The 20,550-nt window shown below is 50.4% G+C and overlaps 5 protein-coding genes across 5 annotated transcripts; 3 read left to right on the top strand and 2 right to left on the bottom strand.

Annotated features, from left to right (window-relative positions):
• Positions 1–167: 167 nt before the first annotated feature.
• On the bottom strand, positions 168–2,692 carry skb1 (Protein arginine N-methyltransferase skb1; the record flags this gene model as incomplete). The annotated part of the gene is made up of 4 exons (XM_014690410.1): positions 168–347; positions 407–1,851; positions 1,916–2,525; positions 2,582–2,692. 4 exons carry the CDS (start codon positions 2,690–2,692, stop codon positions 168–170), a joined length of 2,346 nt encoding a protein of 781 aa, XP_014545896.1.
• Positions 2,693–3,311: 619 nt separating this feature from the next.
• G6M90_00g071620 (uncharacterized protein) lies at positions 3,312–5,870 on the top strand (the record flags this gene model as incomplete). Its single annotated transcript, XM_014690411.1, has 3 exons — positions 3,312–3,634; positions 3,713–5,582; positions 5,754–5,870. 3 exons carry the CDS (start codon positions 3,312–3,314, stop codon positions 5,868–5,870), a joined length of 2,310 nt encoding a protein of 769 aa, XP_014545897.1.
• Positions 5,871–9,762: 3,892 nt separating this feature from the next.
• G6M90_00g071610 (uncharacterized protein) lies at positions 9,763–10,260 on the top strand (the record flags this gene model as incomplete). Its single annotated transcript, XM_014690412.1, has 2 exons — positions 9,763–9,861; positions 9,934–10,260. The coding sequence occupies 2 exons, from the start codon at positions 9,763–9,765 to the stop codon at positions 10,258–10,260; spliced, it is 426 nt and encodes a 141-aa protein (XP_014545898.1).
• Positions 10,261–12,839: 2,579 nt separating this feature from the next.
• On the bottom strand, positions 12,840–14,516 carry G6M90_00g071600 (uncharacterized protein; the record flags this gene model as incomplete). Its single annotated transcript, XM_014690413.1, has 3 exons — positions 12,840–13,772; positions 13,849–14,122; positions 14,182–14,516. 3 exons carry the CDS (start codon positions 14,514–14,516, stop codon positions 12,840–12,842), a joined length of 1,542 nt encoding a protein of 513 aa, XP_014545899.1.
• Positions 14,517–16,862: 2,346 nt separating this feature from the next.
• On the top strand, positions 16,863–19,694 carry G6M90_00g071590 (uncharacterized protein; the record flags this gene model as incomplete). The annotated part of the gene is made up of 3 exons (XM_014690414.1): positions 16,863–17,005; positions 17,057–17,469; positions 17,527–19,694. The coding sequence occupies 3 exons, from the start codon at positions 16,863–16,865 to the stop codon at positions 19,692–19,694; spliced, it is 2,724 nt and encodes a 907-aa protein (XP_014545900.1).
• Between the last annotated feature and the right edge of the window lie 856 nt (positions 19,695–20,550).

Here is a 20,550-nt window from a genome sequence, read left to right as displayed (position 1 = left end):
GCCGACTATGGAGCTTCACATAGCCCTCGGGGCAAACAAAGTGAGGTGACTCTATTCACTACTCTTTGAGCCCAGACCCTACCGTAGCGCTACCAATCGTGATCCCCCTTCCGTTTCATCCCAACCGACCCAATCTTTGTATAATCCAAAATAGGTCCCTGGGATATCTACATCAGGCAGGCAACCTTGCGGCTACTGCAAAGCCCCGAAGATCCCACCTTGATGCGTGACGATTCACCCACCCACGTCCACGCTTCTACAAGCCACTCGTACCACACTTTTGTGTCGTCTGTTTGTCGCCACATGCTTACTTCAAGTTCTGTGTCGGCGGGGAACGATATCGGCTCCTATATCACCACTAGTCAGTTTATGCTGCATTTACCAACCAGGGACCGGATGGGCTCACTTTGAGAGGGAAGAAGATGGGGAACCAGGAAATCATATCCTTGCTCTTCTGGTCAATCCTCTCAGGGTGCGTGCTGATCTCTACCTTTTCCCCCTTCTGACTCTCGAGCCTGGACTCGTAAAGCGTAGATTCAAAGTATCCTGCCAGGCCGTGTGTGACGCCCTGTGAGCGACACACAAAGGTAACATGGCAGTATCGAGAGTTGTGGTCATTTGCACCCGCTGCCCCGGCCATGCTTCCGCCCCCGCCACCCATAATGCCACCGGAGCGCCGGGCATCAATGTTGGTCAGGGTCGATTCCGGGATAGGGTGAGAGAATTCCCATGCTTGTTGGAATCGCGCATGTCCAGGGACCCTTTGGCAGACGAAGTCGAGGGCGTAGAGCCTTACGACCCAAGGGGTGTTGAAGGCCGTGGGTTCAGTAGCAGACCGTGCCAATATATCCCCGTATACTTTTGGCGTAGAAATGGGACTCATGTGCGCCGTATAAGAATGAGGAATGGAGATGCCGTGCGGTTTAGCAAGAACGTGCTGGATGCCATCCAGGCACTCGGGCGAAAGTTCATTATCGCCAAATGATCCAAGGAGTTCGGAAATCAAAATATCCACTTTGCCGTAGACAGGGCCGCCTGAAGATTGGGACACAACGGGGCCTTTCCAAGCCCGCATATCAGTCTTGATGACGTTGACTTTTCCGCCCCATAGCATGTGGTTCTGGCGCAAGAGGTAAACATAGGCGTTTGGATTCTTTTCTACGGCCCAAACTTCAACTTTCACGCCGGTGTACTCTGCCGCCTTCAACGCGCGCGTAACCAAGGGTCCTCTTCCAGATCCGGCTACTGCGATGACAACGACACCTTCCTTGGAGGTAGGCAGGTCGAGTTCCTTCCATTCGGACAGTGCTTCAATGACGGCTGCTTCATACTGGTCGTATTTTACCGGGTCTCCTTCGAATACTTCGTACGTAGCTGATTCCAAGTTATCTGATAACGGTTGAAGTGGAGATTGCAACCAATCCTGGAAACTTGTCAAAGTTGGTGACTCCAGAGCCGTCAAAGGAGGTTGTTGAGACTCCAGCCATTGCAAGTATGCCATGTGTGCGTCAACACCTGGGCGGCTGGTCTGGTTGGTCGACATGCCAGCAGCATCTGCTAGGCTGGGGAAGTCGTCTTCTGTCATTTCTGGCCTGTTAGCTACCGAAAGGATTGATGGGTCATTCGCCTTGAACTTTGATGCGTCAGGGCCGACGTCGCACAGCAGAATCCAGGGTGAGGCCTTCAGTTTCATGTAGCTGAAGATCATTTCCTGGTGGTGCTTTGACAGAGAAGGAAAGCCACTTTTGTTCTTTTGGAACACTTCTGAACCGATGGTCAAATAGTGCAGGGGCTCCGCAAACCATCTTGTTTGCAAGTCTTTCTCGGGCATCATTCTGGGAACTTGGAGAGCTAGATTGGCATCATTAGCCGTGCCGCTTCTAGCATTGGCTCACAAAATGGCTGCTAAACATACCCACAAATAATCGGAGATTATAATTGCAGATTGATCGAACATGGTGCCAAGAAGCCCACGCCGCAAAAAGATCAATCTCCTTGCTTCCCGGTGATGCAGGTGTTCTCTCCTCAAGTGACGACAGAGTCTCAGTCTCCTGCCCAGTTGTCGGTTCCTGATACATTGGCATGTGGACCAAAATTGTCAGGGCACTGCCTATGGTAAGGGCCTCCTGCACGGCACGAGAGTACTGTGCCAAAGCTTGGTTTCCACCGGTTTGAGAGGCATCGCGAGATGGTCCAGCGATGATGATACTCCTCACCCCGCAGAAGTTGGCATAGTTAATCTCGAGGTTCAGCACTTGTCGCGAGATACTAGCAATCAATGGATTGCTTGAGCACAAGTCGATCCACGGGCTAATATAAGCTGTATACGTGTTGACGGTAGGCGAGGGAAACAAACCAGTATCGTCTGGTGTCAGAGGTGGGATAATCGGGTCGGCTCGTGACCCTGTCACCGTGCTTGTCGACTCTTCGTTGTTCTCCGCCAACAATTTCAGATGGTCGGAAACTATTTTGAAAACCCTGGACCTGAAGTGATCATTTGTGACGGGTGTGGTAGCAAAATTGATCTTTTCCAAGTGTCAGCCAGCATAGATTGCGCAATGGTAAAATCTGTCACACTTACACCTTGATTAAGCAAGTATCCATATTGCAAGTCCGTCAGTGGCACAGCTCTCTTGGAATCATGCTTTCCGATGTGAAAAGGCGGCGCCTGAGCCCCGAAAGAGTCCGACATTGTCATGTCAGCTGCTCCAAATGACATGCTGCTGATTGAGGCCACCAAGCTCAGGCTTCACATAAGGGGACTCTCAATTAATTGAATTGCCAACCTGTCGAGTGCCAAATCTTATAACCTTCTGCCTTTGGGACCGCCCGATCTTGAAGAGCGCCCTAGGGAGGTCTATTTACCTTTCCTCGAGAGATGCAGGATCAACAGGCAGTTAGAAGTGGGCGGTCGAGGGCACATAACAGCATGCCACTTTTTCATGGGATTGTCTGGGCTTACGCACAGTGTGCGCCGCACATACGGCTTAAGAGGGTGCTGGTAAGCCTATCATGACTTCCAAGCTGTACTAACTTGATTCGAACCGCAAGCTCGCAAACATTGAAGAGCGTGTTATTTTGAAGATGAAACTTGCGGATTTTACCAACACTAGGTACAAAATAGTTTCCTTGGCTGACACTGCTACAGTGCGAAAGCACCATGTCCAAGCTTCATGCACTGTAGTTTGCACCTGGGTCCTTATCGATAAGATCCTGCCTGCTGTCCCGCCAAAATTTTCGAGACTAAACAAACTGGTTTTTGACGTCCTCAGCCTTGGCTGGCCGCTCCACAGACCAACATCGTTGTCAAAATGTCCGATTTCAGCGAATCCAAGGCTAACAAACGGGCAAGCGCCGACATAGACGAGACTTCTAGGAAAAAGTCTAAGAAAGGCGATCGCGAGGGCACCTACAACCCGTATCTCGCCCACATGGACCAGGAGAGCAATGGCTATGGCGGCGATGAAGCACCGCCAGGTTCGGCCTTGGAAGGCATGAAGCGTCGCCAAACCACTGCTGCCCAGGCCTCCAAGGCGGAAGATTCTGCCATCAACCCCTTTACGGGAAAACCCCATTCTCAGCAATACTTCAGGATTCTCGAAACTCGCCGGGATTTGCCAGTCCACAAGCAAAGGTACGCAGATCCCTCTCCAATCCGCTCAACTTCTTTTCTTGTGTACATAAAGCACAGGCTCTAACTTCATTACCGTAGGCAAGAATTTCTCGAAAAATACCAATCGACCCAAATTCTCGTGTTTGTCGGTGAGACTGGTTCTGGCAAAACAACCCAGATCCCGCAATACGTTATATACGACGAGTTACCCAAGGTCACCGGCAAGCTCATTGCTTGTACCCAGCCTCGTCGAGTGGCCGCCACGTCCGTCGCACAGCGTGTCGCCGACGAAATGGACGTCACCCTCGGCGACGAAGTCGGTTACAGCGTCCGTTTTGATGACTGCTCAAGCCCCAAAACTATGCTCAAGTACATGACGGACGGTATGCTTCTGCGTGAAGCGATGCACGACCACGACATGTCTCGCTACAGCTGCATCATTCTCGACGAAGCCCACGAGCGTACTCTTGCCACCGATATTCTCATGGCCTTGCTGAAGCAGATCGCCAGTCGTCGACCGGACCTGAAGATCATTGTCATGTCTGCCACGCTTGATGCGCAGAAGTTCCAGAAATACTTCAACGACGCTCCCCTGCTGGCCGTCCCTGGTAGGACGCACCCCGTCGAGATCTTCTACACGCCCGAGCCGGAGAAGGATTACGTCGAGGCTGCCATTCGAACCGTTTTGCAAATTCATGCGTCAGAAGGCGACGGCGATATTCTCCTCTTCTTAACCGGTGAAGATGAAATTGAAGATGCCTGTCGCAAAATCAGCCTGGAAGCCGATGAATTACAAAGAGAGGTGGACGCGGGGCCTCTTGTGGTGTACCCATTGTACGGCACCCTGCCGCCACATCAGCAACAGAAGATCTTCGAGAAGGCCCCGCCTCCTTTGAGAAAGGGCGGCCGTCCCGGTCGCAAGGTCATCGTATCTACCAACATTGCAGAAACTTCGCTTACGATTGACGGCATTGTATACGTCGTAGACCCTGGTTTCAGCAAACAAAAGATTTACAACCCTCGTATTAGAGTCGAGTCTCTCCTCGTGTCGCCCATCTCCAAGGCCTCAGCCCAACAGCGAGCTGGTCGTGCTGGTCGTACCAAGCCTGGAAAGTGCTTCAGATTATACACGGAAAAGGCGTTTAAGAAGGAGCTCATACAGCAGACGTACCCTGAAATTCTACGATCCAATTTAGCCAACACGGTCCTGGAGCTGAAGAAGCTCGGTGTCGAGGATTTGGTTCACTTTGATCTTATGGATCCCCCTGCGCCAGAGACAATGATGAGAGCCCTCGAGGAACTCAACTATCTCGCATGTCTGGACGACGATGGTGAACTCACCACGCTGGGCAGCCTGGCATCAGAGTTCCCCTTGGATCCTTCGCTAGCAGTCATGTTGATTTCCTCCCCCGAGTTCTACTGCTCCAACGAGATCCTCAGCATCACCTCTCTTCTGTCTGTGCCTCAGGTCTTTATCCGGCCCGCTAACAACCGAAAACGCGCAGACGAGATGAAGTCGCACTTTAGCCATCCGGACGGCGACCACCTGACACTGCTCAACGCCTACCACGCCTTCAGGGGCCAGGCTACTTCTGACCCAGACAAACTCAAGCAATGGTGTCACGAGCACTTCCTTTCCTTCCGCCACCTGAGCAGTGCAGACAGCGTCCGCGCCCAACTCAAGCGCATAATGGAGACTCACGGCTTGGAGCTCGTCTCGACGCCATTCGAGGACAAGAACTACTACACTAATATTCGGAGAGCGCTGCTGGCCGGCTTCTTCATGCAGGTCGCCATGAAAGAGAGCTCGGGCAAAGTCTACCGCACTGTCAAGGATGACCAGGCAGTCTTGATCCATCCGTCTACCGTGCTACGCACCGAGTTTGACTGGGTCCTGTATAACGAATTTGTGCTCACTTCGAAGCAATACATCCGTACGTGTACGGGCATCAGGCCGGAATGGCTACTCGTAAGTGACATCCTTGGCCCCTGCGTGTTGGTCTTCAAATTCGTCCTCTGGTTTTTCGCCCCTGCTGTCTGTCTTCTCCTTGGTCCTTGGTTTTTTTTTTTTTTTTTTTTTCAATGCCACGCCCCTCGAGAATACGTGTTGTCATCATACTTACCAAACACCTTGGGACAGGAAATTGCCCCTGTCTACTACGATCTCAATACCTTTGAGCAGGGAGACGTCAAGAGATCGCTAGCCAGAGCGGCTGAGAAGAAGCGGAGAAAGGAGGCAATGAAAGCTGGGCGATGATGACTCGACAGGAGGCTGATACAGCCCAACGATAATTTCCTTCTCCACATCAAGTGTCATTTCACCATACAGAAGAATCAAAATATTTGCCCATGCCAGACTATACATGCATGGGAATGTCCGGTCTTTCGAGAGAACCCGGTAAGCCGGGGAACCGTGGCCCATGCAAAAGGTGAGATCGGATTCCTTTTTCAGAGACAGAGAAAAGGATTTTTGAAGAGGGTGTTTCATCTAGCGAACGATTACTCGTCGATTTGAGAAGCTAGGGAGGGAGATAGATAGCATCCGGTAAGACGGGGGGACACACTGCGCATAGAAAATGTGCCTGGAACAAGGCGTTAGAAATAGAGCCGTGGCAGAAAAACATGCACTTCATTCTTGCTTCCGAGAAAAAGGAAAGAAAAAAAACAACCCAAGATCAAAAAGCCACACATGGTGAATTGTCCGAACCACCTATCGTTGACGATGGTGGCTATTAGCTCACTGTGTTGAGCAAGGGTGCTTCTCCCCACAAGTCAAGCAGCCGGATCGAGCCGTACATAATTCCATGTAGGAGGCGTCAGCTCATGTTGCTATTTGCCGCCAGGTACTCCGTATTGGACGCGCAATTCTTGTCACACGTTGGAAACAGCGTCCACAGGCTTGGCAGAGGTTGGTTGCTTCGGCTTCTTTGGGACAAAGTGTGCATACGGAAGTGGCGCAAGATGTAATCTGCACTTTGAACCCGTAATGAAGCATCGCATTGCACCGCGTCACGTTGTGTAATTGTGTGCTCTACCCAACACCGCAACGCCGGGCCGTTGGAGCCTTCAGCTGCTACCCCTGTGTGCCGGCGGGCGTCTATTGTGCAGTCGTTTGTTTCGTTTCGCTGCGGGGGGTTTTTTCCTTTTGTTTTGTACATCCTTGTTTCTCTATTTCTCCGTTTCTGGGAGCTCGCCTCGACATAGTATTTGGCGATCGAGGTTGCATGCAGCCTGGTAGTACTTGGTCGCACATATCGCAGATTAGATGCCCAGCGTTAACAAACGCCACCAATGGTCGCTGGGATGAGGCGAACCATGATCGGCCGCGAGCTGCATATTGGCCGATGACATCAGAATAGAGAGAGGGGGGGATGGAGAGACTAAAAACCAGAGAAACGGAGCCACACAGAGTTAAGCAGCTCAATTTAACACGTTGGCAAAAAAGGGGCCTTTGCTGCTCCGCGTAGCTATCGCGCAGACTTTGCTTGCTCCCTTGGCCGGTGGCCAGCTACCAAATATTGATGAGATGAGACAAACACCAAAAAGGTACGGAGTACGATGAGACACTAACGGGCCGGCTCGAGTGCCGGAATTAGCTTCCGTCGCGGCGGCGATGAAGGCGGGTGGAGCCTCATGTATGGGGATTCTTCCGCGGGAAGGTCCAGATGTCGGCAGAAGAACGAGCAGACACAATAGTTGCCCATACATAAGGGGAGTGCTATCCGGTCTACGGAACGAGTGCCGGTGGTCGCAAAAAGTATCAAGGGATCTGTCATCAGCGGCCCGGGTCAGTACGAGAGTTGGTTGATGAGGGTGGCAAGCTCCAAACGTAGGGATCAAACGAACCAGAGAGCAGAGGAAAAGACAAAGAGAAAGGAAAAGGCCTGTGGAGGTTACTGCGCCAATGGCATTTGTTCCTTCACTTACCCACACCTCTCTCAGTCTCTAACGGCCACTCATTCGGTATGGGGCCAACAGCTTTTGACGCAACCTGACCGGCCTTGATCCGTTGTTAGAAGCAGGCCAAATTGTTTGTTATCCAAGGCCTTCCATCACCCCCGGCGGCTTGAGCACTGCATAATGCATGCTGCTCAAGGCTCGGAGCTCGGAGCTCACCTCGTGTCTCTCAAGGTGAGGGGGAAACTGTCGTCTTCTTTGCAAACCAAACGAGGCTAGGTAGGCGTGAGCCAACAGGCTTGGTATTGCATCAGCGACAAGGGCCGTGGCGATGCATATAATGCCGTACAAGACCGAATGTATGTAGTACATTCGAAGGGTGTCATTTTGCCAAACGAGCGGCATAAAACATGCGCTCCATTTTCCAGTTTCGTCTGGCTCTCCCCTGCCCAAGACGGAATAATTAGCCTTGTGGGAGGGAGCACTGCAGGCGCCTCAAAGCTGGCTCTGCTTGTCCTGCAAAGCACAGTTAATGCGCCAACCAACCCATTGGACTCATCCCACAAAATACTAGCCTCGATACTCAACTGTATGTGGCTGATGCTGTCAGACAGCACCTTGCTGCCCGAGAACGGAGTACCTACTAATAGGATCACGGCCTAGGTAGGCAATGTTGTTGTATAAGTGAGATTGCTGGCAGCTTTTCGTAAACTGCTGCCTGCATGGGGCTGGGATATTGACATGTTCCACGCCCCCTGTCCAGCCTGCAACGCATCTGGCCACATGCTTTTGGCACCTGTTTCTTCAATGACAGAACCACAACAGATAGCCGCCGCGTGGTCGCACCGACAAACCGACATGCGGTGATGCATCAATAGCAATTCCCAACCCACCACCAGTTGTCGCCATGGTGTGGCATTGTCGTTAAAGACAGCGCCGCGGATGTTTCTCGCGACTCAAGTTCATCGGCAATTGTCCATGCCATGCCCAGATGTGTGGTATCTTCGCCGCCGTTCATGGTGTTGACGTGAAGTATCCGGTTACCGAAGGGGTCCAATTGTCAAGCCGGGTCAAACAAAAGGCTCGTGGCCATGTCCCCCCGTTCTAATAAAGAGTCGTCCAATTCCGGGTCTAAAGCTGTGCCGTGTAACTACTATCGCATCTCTTGTCTTGGGTGTGGACATGTGCACAGCTATAATGGAGTACGTGAATCACATGAATCTCGTCGTGTTCTTTGTTGGCATGCGAGACGATCAGACCGCTCTCATGATGGACGGGACGCAGTGAAGAAAGGAGAGGGTGTGGTGCTGCTTGGCCAGACTAGCTGATTGATAACATCACTAGTAAGACCCGCTTCTGTCGTTATGCAATCCCTGTTCCGAGTAGCAGTCAATGCTTTTCGGAAGAGCCAAGAGTCCAAGACGATGGAACAACATGAAGGCCGTCAGGAGAAGTGATGGTGTGTAGAGTTCTCCCCCCCAATCCTATCAACAAAGGCCGCCATTGTATTGTTGGTTTACCTGCGAATGAGGGTACGTCAGTTCAAGGTGCGACTATTCAATTCCAAAGAGACAGGACTGCCGTTCAACCCACCTTGACCCATGTAGTACTACTACAAACACATGGATGTATGTGCATACACCGCGTGTCACACTAGCCTCTTCAATCCACGATAGATTTAACAGGGGACATGTGTCTTGTCAACCACACCTTGTATCGTTTTGGCAAGGACCCTAGCTCGAAAACACCTTTTTGAGCTTCGATTTCTTGACCCAAGCCCCCAGTACACGCCAGGTTGTACATATGTACTGGCGAGTTGGGGGCTGTTCGATGCTGGTCAGGGCGCATTCCCGCTCTGGCCATCGCCAACTTCCGATTCGGTTCCCATGCCCAACGTTGATTGAGAAGCTTCTCGCCCACCTATCCCGGCAACTGAGCCTTCGAAACTGGGCCTTTTGGCTAGTCCAGGGCAAGTCCACGGAAACAAGATGCTGGAAATGCCGAGCACACGCCCCAGATCCACGCTACGCCCGGATCGCGGACGTTGAGGTGAATGTGAGCTCTTCCAAAATATACATATAGACACGCCTGGAGCTGCTTCCTTTTGTAACGAGCTGCCTTCTCCTGACATGCCAACACATCAAGCCTGTCGTTTCCCTCTTTACTCCATACATATATCACAGACCCTCACTCGCTTCTGACTCACCAAATCCCACCTTTGTTTTTACTGTCTCTCGGCTCCCTCTGTCAACATGTCTGGTGGTTTCTACAAGTATCGTTGCAAATACTTTTATACCCACAACTGCCAAAATTGGGTTTGGGTGAACAAAGCGCCATGTGCAACTTGCATGGTAAGTCCTCGTGGCATGAATGAGGTTTCCCATATTAGCAGGCCTGGAATTCAGTGCTAACAGAAACTACAGGCTGAAGGACGAGATGATGAAAAGGCTCCCACTTCCGGATGGATGATGTCTCGAGATATCGCGGTGCCTCGTGTCCAGGATGGCGTTCTGCAATACGCAATGATGGAGCTTGTTGCTCCCACTGTTCCTGGAGAGGACTGGCATCTCAGAGACAAGGTTGCTCGAATCCACCCTGCCGATTCAGTGAACAACGGCATATCAGCAGCAGCTGGAAATACTTCCACCGAGTCTTGGACTATCGGAGACAAAGCAGCTCGGCCGCCACCAGCTGTTCCAGTCACCAGTGCCATGCCCGAGGCGCCTGGCCTGGTGTCGTCCGGGCAGTGAAGAACAAGGGAGCCCAGTGAAAATGATTATCGGGTCGTATCCCACCTCAAAAGTTGTATGTGTATCTCTGAGCCTCTGTGCTCAGATGACTGGGAGGATATGTGTGTATGCAAGATACCCAGCATCTGAGCATATCATCCAGGGCTTTACCGTCCCGATTGGGGGATTTGTATCAAACTGCAGTAACTCCGGCATGTTGAGTCGGCGAACAACCAGATTTGTCCCGACGCGTGCTTGCAGAAAGACGGCGGATAGCCAGTGGAGCGCTCAATCTCCACTCAGCTCTTATTTTGGACAGGGCCTGACCTAAAAATTGCACCTGGTCAGGGTAATAGTACTACTAATGCCAATTGTTCAATGCAATGATTGGGACAAGGGGGGATTTAGGTTGAAAAAAATTCTCCATGATAAAAATCTAGCCCTGTTTTTTCTTCTCTTCTCTTCACTCCCTTTTGAAATTGCTGTATGGGGTACCTGGGTAGATAGAGCACAGAGTACTCCATGCATCATATTATCTTTGAAGTGAATATTAAAAAAAAAATGGGTAATGAGTTTCGTCTGTCCGTACTGTGTTGAAATGCTGAGGTCATACACCCCCGGAACATCTCTTGACCGCCATATCGTGAACATGTGTGTTGCAACTTTGACGCGCTCGAAGTGGCACCATGACTTTGCCTCGGCTGGACGGACAGACACGTTCGAAAATCGAGTGCTGCGTGTTGAGTACCCCTTCGTAGTGTTCATACCGCACGGGCAACAATGGTATAGCTCCCTTGTCGCCTACATCGCATCTGATTAGACAAGCTATCTCAAGGCAAAGCTCATATTACAGTACCGAGTACATATTCTTCGGCTAGTTGCAGGAGACTGTGTACCGTTGCTTTGCAATGTTGGTTTAAGGTGGGTTTAATACATGTGGAGTCTGCGTCACCGTTTCGTTGAGGCGTCGGGAAGCAGCCGAAAAATACATTGTAGCCCGAGTTTGTGTAATGTATTGTATTGCGGTGGAGAAGTGGTTAAAATTTGTCTGCTTTTGGAGCTCCATAGACCACTCTATTCCCAGGTCGTGATAGAGATTAGATTGCCGCTGTGACAAGCGATGTCGCGCTGCCCAGTTGATCGGCTGTCAACATTGTCCAAGGAAAGAGAGATGCCCGCGAGACATTGCTACGCAAAAGTATTTGATGTCCTCTTGTGGAAGACGGCATTTCAATAAAGAGAGTGCAAGTAGGTGCAAGTAAGTGAGAGTCTTGGAGCCCCCACAGAAGCCTGCCAGCGCAGAAATCTTTCAATTTTTGCTTGAGGAAGGAACTCTCCATCGATTGATGTTTGACATGGAACGTGGGAGCATTTTGCGGCCCTGCAAGACTTGACAGTTGGTGGCGCCTGCCCACTCCTGTCAATGACTTGACGGCTGCCTGGCTTCCTTGCGCGTTGAGCAACTTTGAAGGCGAATCACAACATCATAAAGACCAGACCCCATTCTAACGCGGCTCAGCGGAAACCAAAGCCCAACCTGCATTCGAGAAAACAAATGAATGTCGCAAGGCGCGTTCCAAGGGTGCCCAACGTGTTTTTCTTGACCTTCCTGACAGAGTTAGGGCCTAGCATGGCGTGCGAGGGGGGGTCTGGAGGGAGGAGAGAAAAAAGGCCATGAAGGTTCATGGCACCACATATCAGTCCCAACACCCGTGCCAGGGTCCTCCCTGCATGAAAAGGACAAGAAATTTGGAAGTCGGCGCAATGAACATGCAATGCGCATTAAAGTCGGGATCACCTCTTGGCCTACCTTCTGGAGCTTCAGAAGCCCTGCAGGCCCACTTGGATGAGGTGTCGTTGGACAGGGTTTATGCCACGAGGGTGAGGGTCAATTCATCGGTTTATGAGCTCATTATTCCAAGTCTTCCCAAGGATAGTACGAGCAGTACAAAGACAAAAGGCGCCTGTCAAGCCTCCTTCCGCGGGACTCCCCGTTGTGCCATGTGGGTCAATCACTCCAATACTCCAGCTATTCGGTTGCAACGGCTTGGGAAAGCGTGGAGAGTCGGTGATAGTAGTTTCTTTCATGGCTTCAATGTTGGGGTCTAGATCGATACTTGAGACTATAAACCTTCGTCCAATCCTGGGGGTCGGCTGCTTTCAAGAAAAACATGCCCGTGATTCAACCAAGAGTACCGAATACTGCTTAGCTAGATGCCTACTACTAATTCAAGATCCATGAGGGCGAGACAGCATGCTTCCTGCGACTGCGTGATCCATATGATGTACACCAGACATGTCTATGTACACCGAAGCCAAGCGCCTCGAGACACGCCTACAACTCCGTCACCATGCATGAAAAAACTTGACCATCATCGATAACCCACCAAGGAAACAGGTCAAGGCTAATAAGGTAAACTTTTGCTGCGAAGTGCATGCCAAGTCGAGAATCATACGGGATGCTTTTCACAAAATTGCCGGGCTCATCCATCATTCCTGAAAGCACCACAAGATAATTTAATATGATTAGCGGAAGGCAGAGTCTGACCGCTTCAAAAACCATAACCCATCCCGAACTTTTTCTTGTTTTTTTCGCGTGACTACAATATAGCTGCCGCAGTCATGGTTACAAGTGTTGCAAATAAAGCCGTTGGAGCTCCGATCTGGATCCGACCAGCCAAGCTGCCCTTGTCTCCGAGGCCAAGGGGTAGGCCTTGTTCCCCAAATGTCACATTTTGAGGTATGGTGCTGTTGAGGCAACGCCCGTTCTCGACATCGAGATGAGCCAGATCCTCAGGCACCTTGAAAAACATGTAGTTGTCCTTTGGGATGCCCTTGAAGCCCGACGTGTCATACGGGAACTTATCACCAGAGTCTGTGGCGCTAGTGTTCCGCAGAAAGATGCACGCCACTTGCCCTGGGTAATCTTTGAACATCTGCGGGTAAGCCACCATTACATCGTGGTTGCTGGTATCAGCCACCAAGACAAACCGTCGCTTTGGAAACGTCTGAAAGATCTTGTCCAGCAAGAACCGTCGAATGTGCAGTGTGGCCGACGCGTCTGAAAAGTTTAACGGTCTCGTATCAAACGATCCAAGGGGGTACGTCTGGTATATAAATTCCATGTAATTCCTCGTCGCCTGCTCTGGGGTTGTAGTTAGGTAATGAAAGTGCATATTGTTAATGGATGAAGACCAGTTGGCATAGACGCTCGGCATGTTCATCCACGGCGTAAATGGTCGAGCAAACGTATTCAGCAGGCCTTCCTTAGGCTGGTAAATCTTGGTCACGCGCAGAATATCGTCAATGTCCGAAACGACCGTCAACCCCGTCCGGGGCACCAAGTACGCCGTGGCATTTCCCGAATCTGTCCCCTCGGCATAAACATTCAACGTCTGGATCTTTGACGTTTCGTTTCCAGGAATCATGTATCCTCCATTCAAGCCCGTCGTGTTCCGAAGATCGACAAATGAGTCAAAGTCGCCCTCAATGGTCGTGTTATATGGCATATGAATCGTTTGCGCGCCGCCTTTCTGTGAAATTACGCATCCCAGTTAGCACGTCTTTGCACGTTGCCGGGGACGGGATCTTTGTATCCGTCCTTCTTACAGCATTAATAGCACCCCCAGTGGCATTAGACTGCACCGCAACATTGTTCCGCAAGTTCATCGTCACGTTCCTATTCCCCTGTTGCACAACGAAAATCGACCTCGTGACATTCCGTGCCTGCGCTTGCTCCGTCGCATTCAGGTCTTTGACACTCATCCCGATCAGGAAGACATTTGCGAGATCGTCGATCTTGCTCTGCGACACATTGGGAATCTTGTACACGTTCCCGTGGATCCGAAGACTCCATCCGTTCTCCGTCCAGTTGCCGTACGAGCTAACAGCACCTCAGTCAGTATCTCGACACATGCTAAATGAAGACTGAGCAGCACTCACGGCAAATTCAGAACCTGCGTGGGTTCAACATCCAGTTCAGTGCTCGACACGCCGAGCGACTTTTCCACCGCAGTCCCTGCCGGGAAACCGTTTGGAAAGTTGAGGATACCTGATTCTACAAGGGAAGATACCTTGCTCTCTACGCCGCTGGCCAAACTCCCTACGTAGCTCTTGATATCATCACCAAGTCCTCGTTGATCGAGGGCGGAAGCCGGCGTCGGTGAAGGAGCACGCTGCTGAACGTTCGCAACAAACGTCTGCTCGGCAATGGGTGCACCAGTGGGAACGGCCCATCCCAGCGCGCTGTAGCCGACTACCAAAAGGATGATTCTCATCGTTGATATGATGGCGAGGTTTCTTGGCAAAGGGGGGGGCAAGTTGGCGTACTGTCTCGGGCGCGCAATTATACAAATGGTCCATTGTGGCGTCTGCGAAGCCCCCGCATCGTCGTCTATCCTGAATCTTGTGAGTCTGTTGGGATACGGCCGTCATCTTGTTCCTGCAGAACGGTGGCGTCACTCTACAGGGGATATGATCCGGGCTGATGGATGCCGGCGCACGCCTTGTTACTTCATTGGACCTTCGGCTTTGCTGGCGTCCAGGTCGATGTAACGCCTGTTTAAATCAGGTTTTTTTCCAGCCTACACTTTGGTAGGACTACGGCGAAACAATGGGGCGTCTCCGACAAATCAAAACACACGTTCCTCAGACATGTCTAAAACGGCCTCGCTCAATTGAAGGCTACGAGTTTTCCGTCCGGCCCCGTTTCTGCATGGCGAGAGCTGATGTCATTTGTGGGGAGACGATTCCTGCAGCCTTGCATCATAGTCCTCGATGCCTTGTTGTAAATCATGGCGAGATACGCTGCCCGTACCCATCCTAAACTAAGTCCCTACGGTCACCTGTTAGCTTCAAGCTTCTGTCGCGTTCGGGATATGGAGGGAGACTTATCCCCTAACCGCTGGGGGGTTGTCCTCCTACCATTGCTGGCACGGGGACAACCAGAGCTGCCTTATCCCTCGAGGCCTGCCCTTAAAACCAATCGATTCAGTGCCAATTCGTTATCCGATTGCCGTTCACCTTTCATGCCAATACTCCATTTCCCCCAGCCCCGGACAAGTACGAAACTTTGACTCCAACTCAGGATGGGTCCCAGGAAAAGGTTCAATGTAGAAACCGACAGAGAGGATTCAGGGGCGCGTCGTACTCATTGACTCAGGTGCTTCAACGCTTTCCTGCGACTCAGTGACCAGAGCAAGGGGAAACACAGCAAACGTGATACTTGACCGTCAATAAAACAACAACTCCTTCTGTGTGTTCTTCGCTGCCAACAAGGACTAGTTTTTGTATCCTCTCCATCATGCATGGTCAATGCTAGCAAGGAGGGCATCGACGCGCGGACAAAAGACATCCATAAAAACCGCGCTTTCGTCTCGATTCATTCCTTTCGGAAGGCTGTCGAGGAAACTGTCGAAGGTCAAGAGACACTACAACGATTGACTGGGGTCTTTCATTATTGCTTGCAGGTGCCAGATGCTTGCAATGGAAAGTTAATGCGTGTGGCCAGGCTTGATGTGATCATCACATATATTGGGGGTTACCCCAGATGTGGTTTCAAGTGCTTGTTGACAACGCGGTCAGAAGTGACACGGCAAGAAATAACTTAGGCGGCGTCGAGAGATCCGAGAGCATAGCAAGTTTGGTGAGTCAGTGTATCAGTCAAGTGTTTCTGTTTGTGCCCATGAAATCCTCGCTATCCTCGTACTTGGCGAGTGATTCCGGCGAGGCAATCCATCCGTGATATTCAATGAAACGCAGTGACTGATAGTATGTATCCAATGCTTGGCTCAACTCTCCCCGCTGGTCTTCGAAATGACACTTTCTCTCGTTGTCAACAGCATCTTTGGAACTGCCCATATTGGCCAACCTGTTCCAGTAGATCGGGCTGACGAGCGTCCTCAGAACAGAGGCTCTTCTCAAATTGACTCATGGCGCCAATCTCTTGCACAGTATGGCACTATACCGTGACTGGACGGTTCTCCCCATCAGTCCACCCGTTCCCAGCCGGCCGCTTTTCAGCGGTCGACAGGTTTCAACTCCCTGGTACCGGTAGGCTTAAAAGATGGGTCAAACTGACGCAATACTACAACCAGATCTTATCTTAGGGTTAAGTTCCGAGCTCATACACCCGTGGAAGGGGGCCTGCAATAGGCTTTCCTCGCGGAAAAAGATTTCGGTAAACTGTGTGGGAGGCGACGCGAAGTAAGGGGCACCCTGTTACAGGAGCGAAGGAGTGTTGAAATATGGCGTTAACGAGTCTCTGTTGGAGAGCTGCTGTCTTGCAGGTTTTGGGTGGGAAAATAGAAGTGTTGTGGACAAGTCATTGCGGATGGCAAACCCAGCAAGTCAATAAATAGTGACAGAAAACCCCATGAGGTCGCGTCTCGAAGCTGCAAGACGCGCACAACCGCGTTCGACGCGAGAGCAGCTGACCGCCGACAGAACTTACAGTGCATATGGGTAAATTCTTGATTTTTCGCACAGTGTGGGGTTCTTCGCATTCCCATCCTTGCCATTCCACAGTATCTGGATCTCTCTACAAGTCAATGCCTCCAATGAAGACTGATGGGCACCATATCATCTATAAACAGCCTCAATGACGATATTTTATACAAAGAACAATGGCCGAATCGTCTGATAGTTTTCTCTCTCAACCTCGGATAGCCAAGGAGCTTGTAGATGCGGCAAAAAAGGCTTTTGACCCTTTGTCCGATGCGGAAAGGCGACAGTCCAATCTCAAGATATACAATGAGATCATCGCAAAGTACGCTGGCCTCCTGTGAGAATCTCTTACGATAGTCTAACTTTGTAACAGAATTGAAACACGGAATCTCTTGCCGATTTTGAACTCGTTGATCAAGCCTAATGCGCTTCCTCCATGGCTGAGGGAGCCACTACTTCAAACTCTCACACTGCTACCAATGCGATCTGACGGAGTTCGGGAAACTATGGAATTTGTGTTTTCTGTCCACCCCAGCAGTCAAGCCGCCGCAAGAGACTCACAGAAACCACAAAAAACCGGTGCAAGCATCACTCACGACGCCGTGGCTGTTGCTACAAGACTGCTGTCAACTGTGCCATCTACCGTAAAGGCCGAGGACTGGTATGGTGCAATTGCACCCCAACTAATTCAATTGCTAGATGGCGAGGCCAGTCGCGACTTAGCTAGAACAGCTGCTCAGATCATCGGGTTTGGAATTCTTGACAAAAAGGCAACTGGTGCTCCAGGTAGTGATCCATGTTAACATGGCCTCGCCAGAGTTTCATGCTGAGAATGAAGAACAGGAGCAGCAGGGTGGAATGCCTTTGCGCAACCACTTCTCGAGGAGATCAATCCGTCCCTTAAAATTGCGGAAATCGCCACGATTGACATCAAAAGCGGGCAAGACGATGATGGTATTCTGGACCTGAGCCGTGGCCGGATTATTGTTTCCAGCGTCGAACTTGAGCAGGCATTAAAGCGGTTGAAAGTCCTGATTCTATCGAATCCATCACCAGGTCTATGTATGAGGATATTGAAACCCGTTATAATCCAATTATGGGCACTTGCTTCGATCTCAAATCCGCCGCAGGGCATTTTGCAAAAGTATCACATCCCGGCCCAAATTCTAGTCCAGACCTATCTGAAGTTATCCAAAAGGGTGGAAAGCATTTGTCCCATTGTTCAGAATATTCTCTGTGAAGGGTCTGTCGATGGTTCAAGCAAGTTCTGGAAATATCGAATCGTCGATGAATCAAATATAGATGCAATTCTTCCGATTCAGTCCTCACCAGACGACTCATACAGATTGGCAGAGGTAGACACGAAGGCCGATAAGTTTGTGCAGATTCTTATGAAGACCTGTTCAAATGAGCAGGTTTCCGCTATTTTTCTTTTCCTCATGCGGCGTTGGGTCCGAGTCATGGAGGAGCAAGGTAATCTTGGAATTAAGATAACATCAATTGACGAAGCAACGGTGTCTCCCATCCGAGGCCTGGCTGAAGTTGCTGTTCTTCAGAAGCTCCTGGAACTGTCACCGCAGAAACTAGTTGGCGACTTTGACCAACTTCTGGACATTATCTGTCAGATTCTCAAGGGTGATGGCAACACTCTTTTAGGGGATGACATTGTGTCAGTCGTACTCAGTCTCCTGAATCTTGTTATTACGGCGTCAAGCTTTCAAAGATCAGATATCAAGCCGGAGTACTTGAGGCTCATCGAAGACTCGCTCGAGAGAATCAGCAATTTAGGAAGCTCTGAAGTATCAACTACTGCCAACAACCTGAAAATTCTGCTCCAATATAGAGACGAAGTTGAGCCAGAGTCCAAGAAACTAGCACCCATCCCATCCATCCGCCAGATTGAGGACAAGAGAACTTATAATTTAGCCATGGGCTACATCACGGACAGCGAAAGTCCGCCGCCGGTTGTTTCAGAAGGCCTTAACCTGCTTTCAATGCTTATACTGACAGAAAGTCCGATCTTGGATATTCCTGCTGTCACAACCCTGATGTCTAGTTTGCTGAAGGATAATGAAGACTACATTAATCTAAGAGTAGTCAAAATCTTCACACAGCTGGCCAGTCGACATCCCAAGTCAATTACTCTAGAATTGCTTGATCATTATTTAGATGCCCAAGAAAAGTCTACAACTGATGTTCGACTCAGATTTGGGGAAGCCTTGGTTCAAGTCATCGAGCGTCTTGGTGAAACTTTCTCAGGGGATGTTGCTAGGCAAGTCTCGGAGACGATACTGGCTATTGCTGGTCGACGAGGGTATAGGCCAAAGACGATGGCTAAGCAAGCTCGGGAGGAGAAGATAGCTGAGTTGAAGAAATCACATGCTTCAAGTAGTAAGAAGGAGGAGGAGGAGGAGGATATGGATCGCGGTGATGACGAGCAAACCACGAAAGAAGAGAAAGCTAACAATGACATAATCGCACAAATCCTACAAGGCTGGGAGAGCAAACGTGGCAGCGAAGATGTTAGGATGAGAACATCTGCCCTCTCGGTCCTTGGGGTTGCGCTGGAGACTAACATCATTGGTATTGGGCCAACACTTGCATCAAACGCAGTTGACCTTTGTATCAACATTCTAGTCATGGAGGGAGATGTTGAATACGGCATTCTTCGCAGGGCGGCCATCATGGCTGTCCTCGGTTTTGTACGAGCATTACATCAAGCAAGAGAATCTGGCCGCTCGATCGGATTCGGGCTCACCGATTCCAGCAGGGAGGATATTGAACGGACGCTGGTTTACGTAGCGGACACAGACAACGATGGACTTGTTCAACAACATGCCCGGGATGTTGCGGAAAGTTTGGAGAACTGGCATGCGGGAAATCTGCTTCCTCAACCAACTGGAACAAGTACCAGTGGCTTGGCTCGTCTCGCAGGGCTTACAATCAACCCCGAAGCAAGTATCAATCAGGCGTCGAAGCAGCCTCGTCCCAGGATAGAGGAGGTGGAATGAATACAGTGGGAGGCAAAAAGTATTTCAGGTACCTGGCTATCACGCTTTATACGAAAATATACCATAGTATGTTAGTGTATACTTCTTGGTGGGCAAACATATTCTGCTACAGATTGTATGTGGATCCGATCTGCTCGAAGCATAAAATTAAGACCAGCGCAGCGCATAAATTGGCGGTGTGTATTAGAGGCACAGCGGTCCGAGGAAGTTTCGTTTTCAACATCATACATCATAGTGATGCGACTTAGAACGACTCGAAACATCAGATGGGAACATCAGATGAAATACAGGATTGGGGTTCTCGGAAGATTTCTCCATTGGCGCATGACGAACCAAGAGTCATTCACGCAGATCTTTATGCGCAGCCATGAACTAGATCTGACACAGGGGTCTGAACATGACTGTTCTGAGCGGGTTGCGACACACTCTGGAGCGGGAATAAATAGATTAATACGGAGTACTTACCGTGGCTTTATTACGTCGGAGGCTCCATTTGCCCAGGGTCGGAACCATACTGCGGACTCGTGAAGAACCGCGATGGGCCGGTTATCGTCATTTCAAAATACTGGGCTCATTTCGCAAGTGCAGACCGGAGTACTGCTTATCAGGAGAAGCATTGTGGAGTGGATTGAAGCAACTTCATTGTAGCGGAACTTGGTCTTCATTTTATTTAACCTATCCAAATGGTAATGCAAGCACTGCATGATGAAGGGCCCAGTAAAGGTAACACCATGGGCCTGGCCGTACTCAAGCCAGAGATCCGTAATAAACCGCGACATACATCATGAACGCATCGCGATGCGTCAGAAGAGGGAAGATTGGTGATTCATCGCGATAGCCTCAGCCACGGCGTAAA

Source organism: Metarhizium brunneum, chromosome 4, assembly GCF_013426205.1.
Source record: "Metarhizium brunneum chromosome 4, complete sequence".
In the NCBI taxonomy this organism is placed as follows: domain Eukaryota; kingdom Fungi; phylum Ascomycota; class Sordariomycetes; order Hypocreales; family Clavicipitaceae; genus Metarhizium; species Metarhizium brunneum.
The sequence above is the reverse complement of the archived record's forward strand: the minus strand, read 5'-3'. Positions and strand labels throughout refer to the sequence as shown.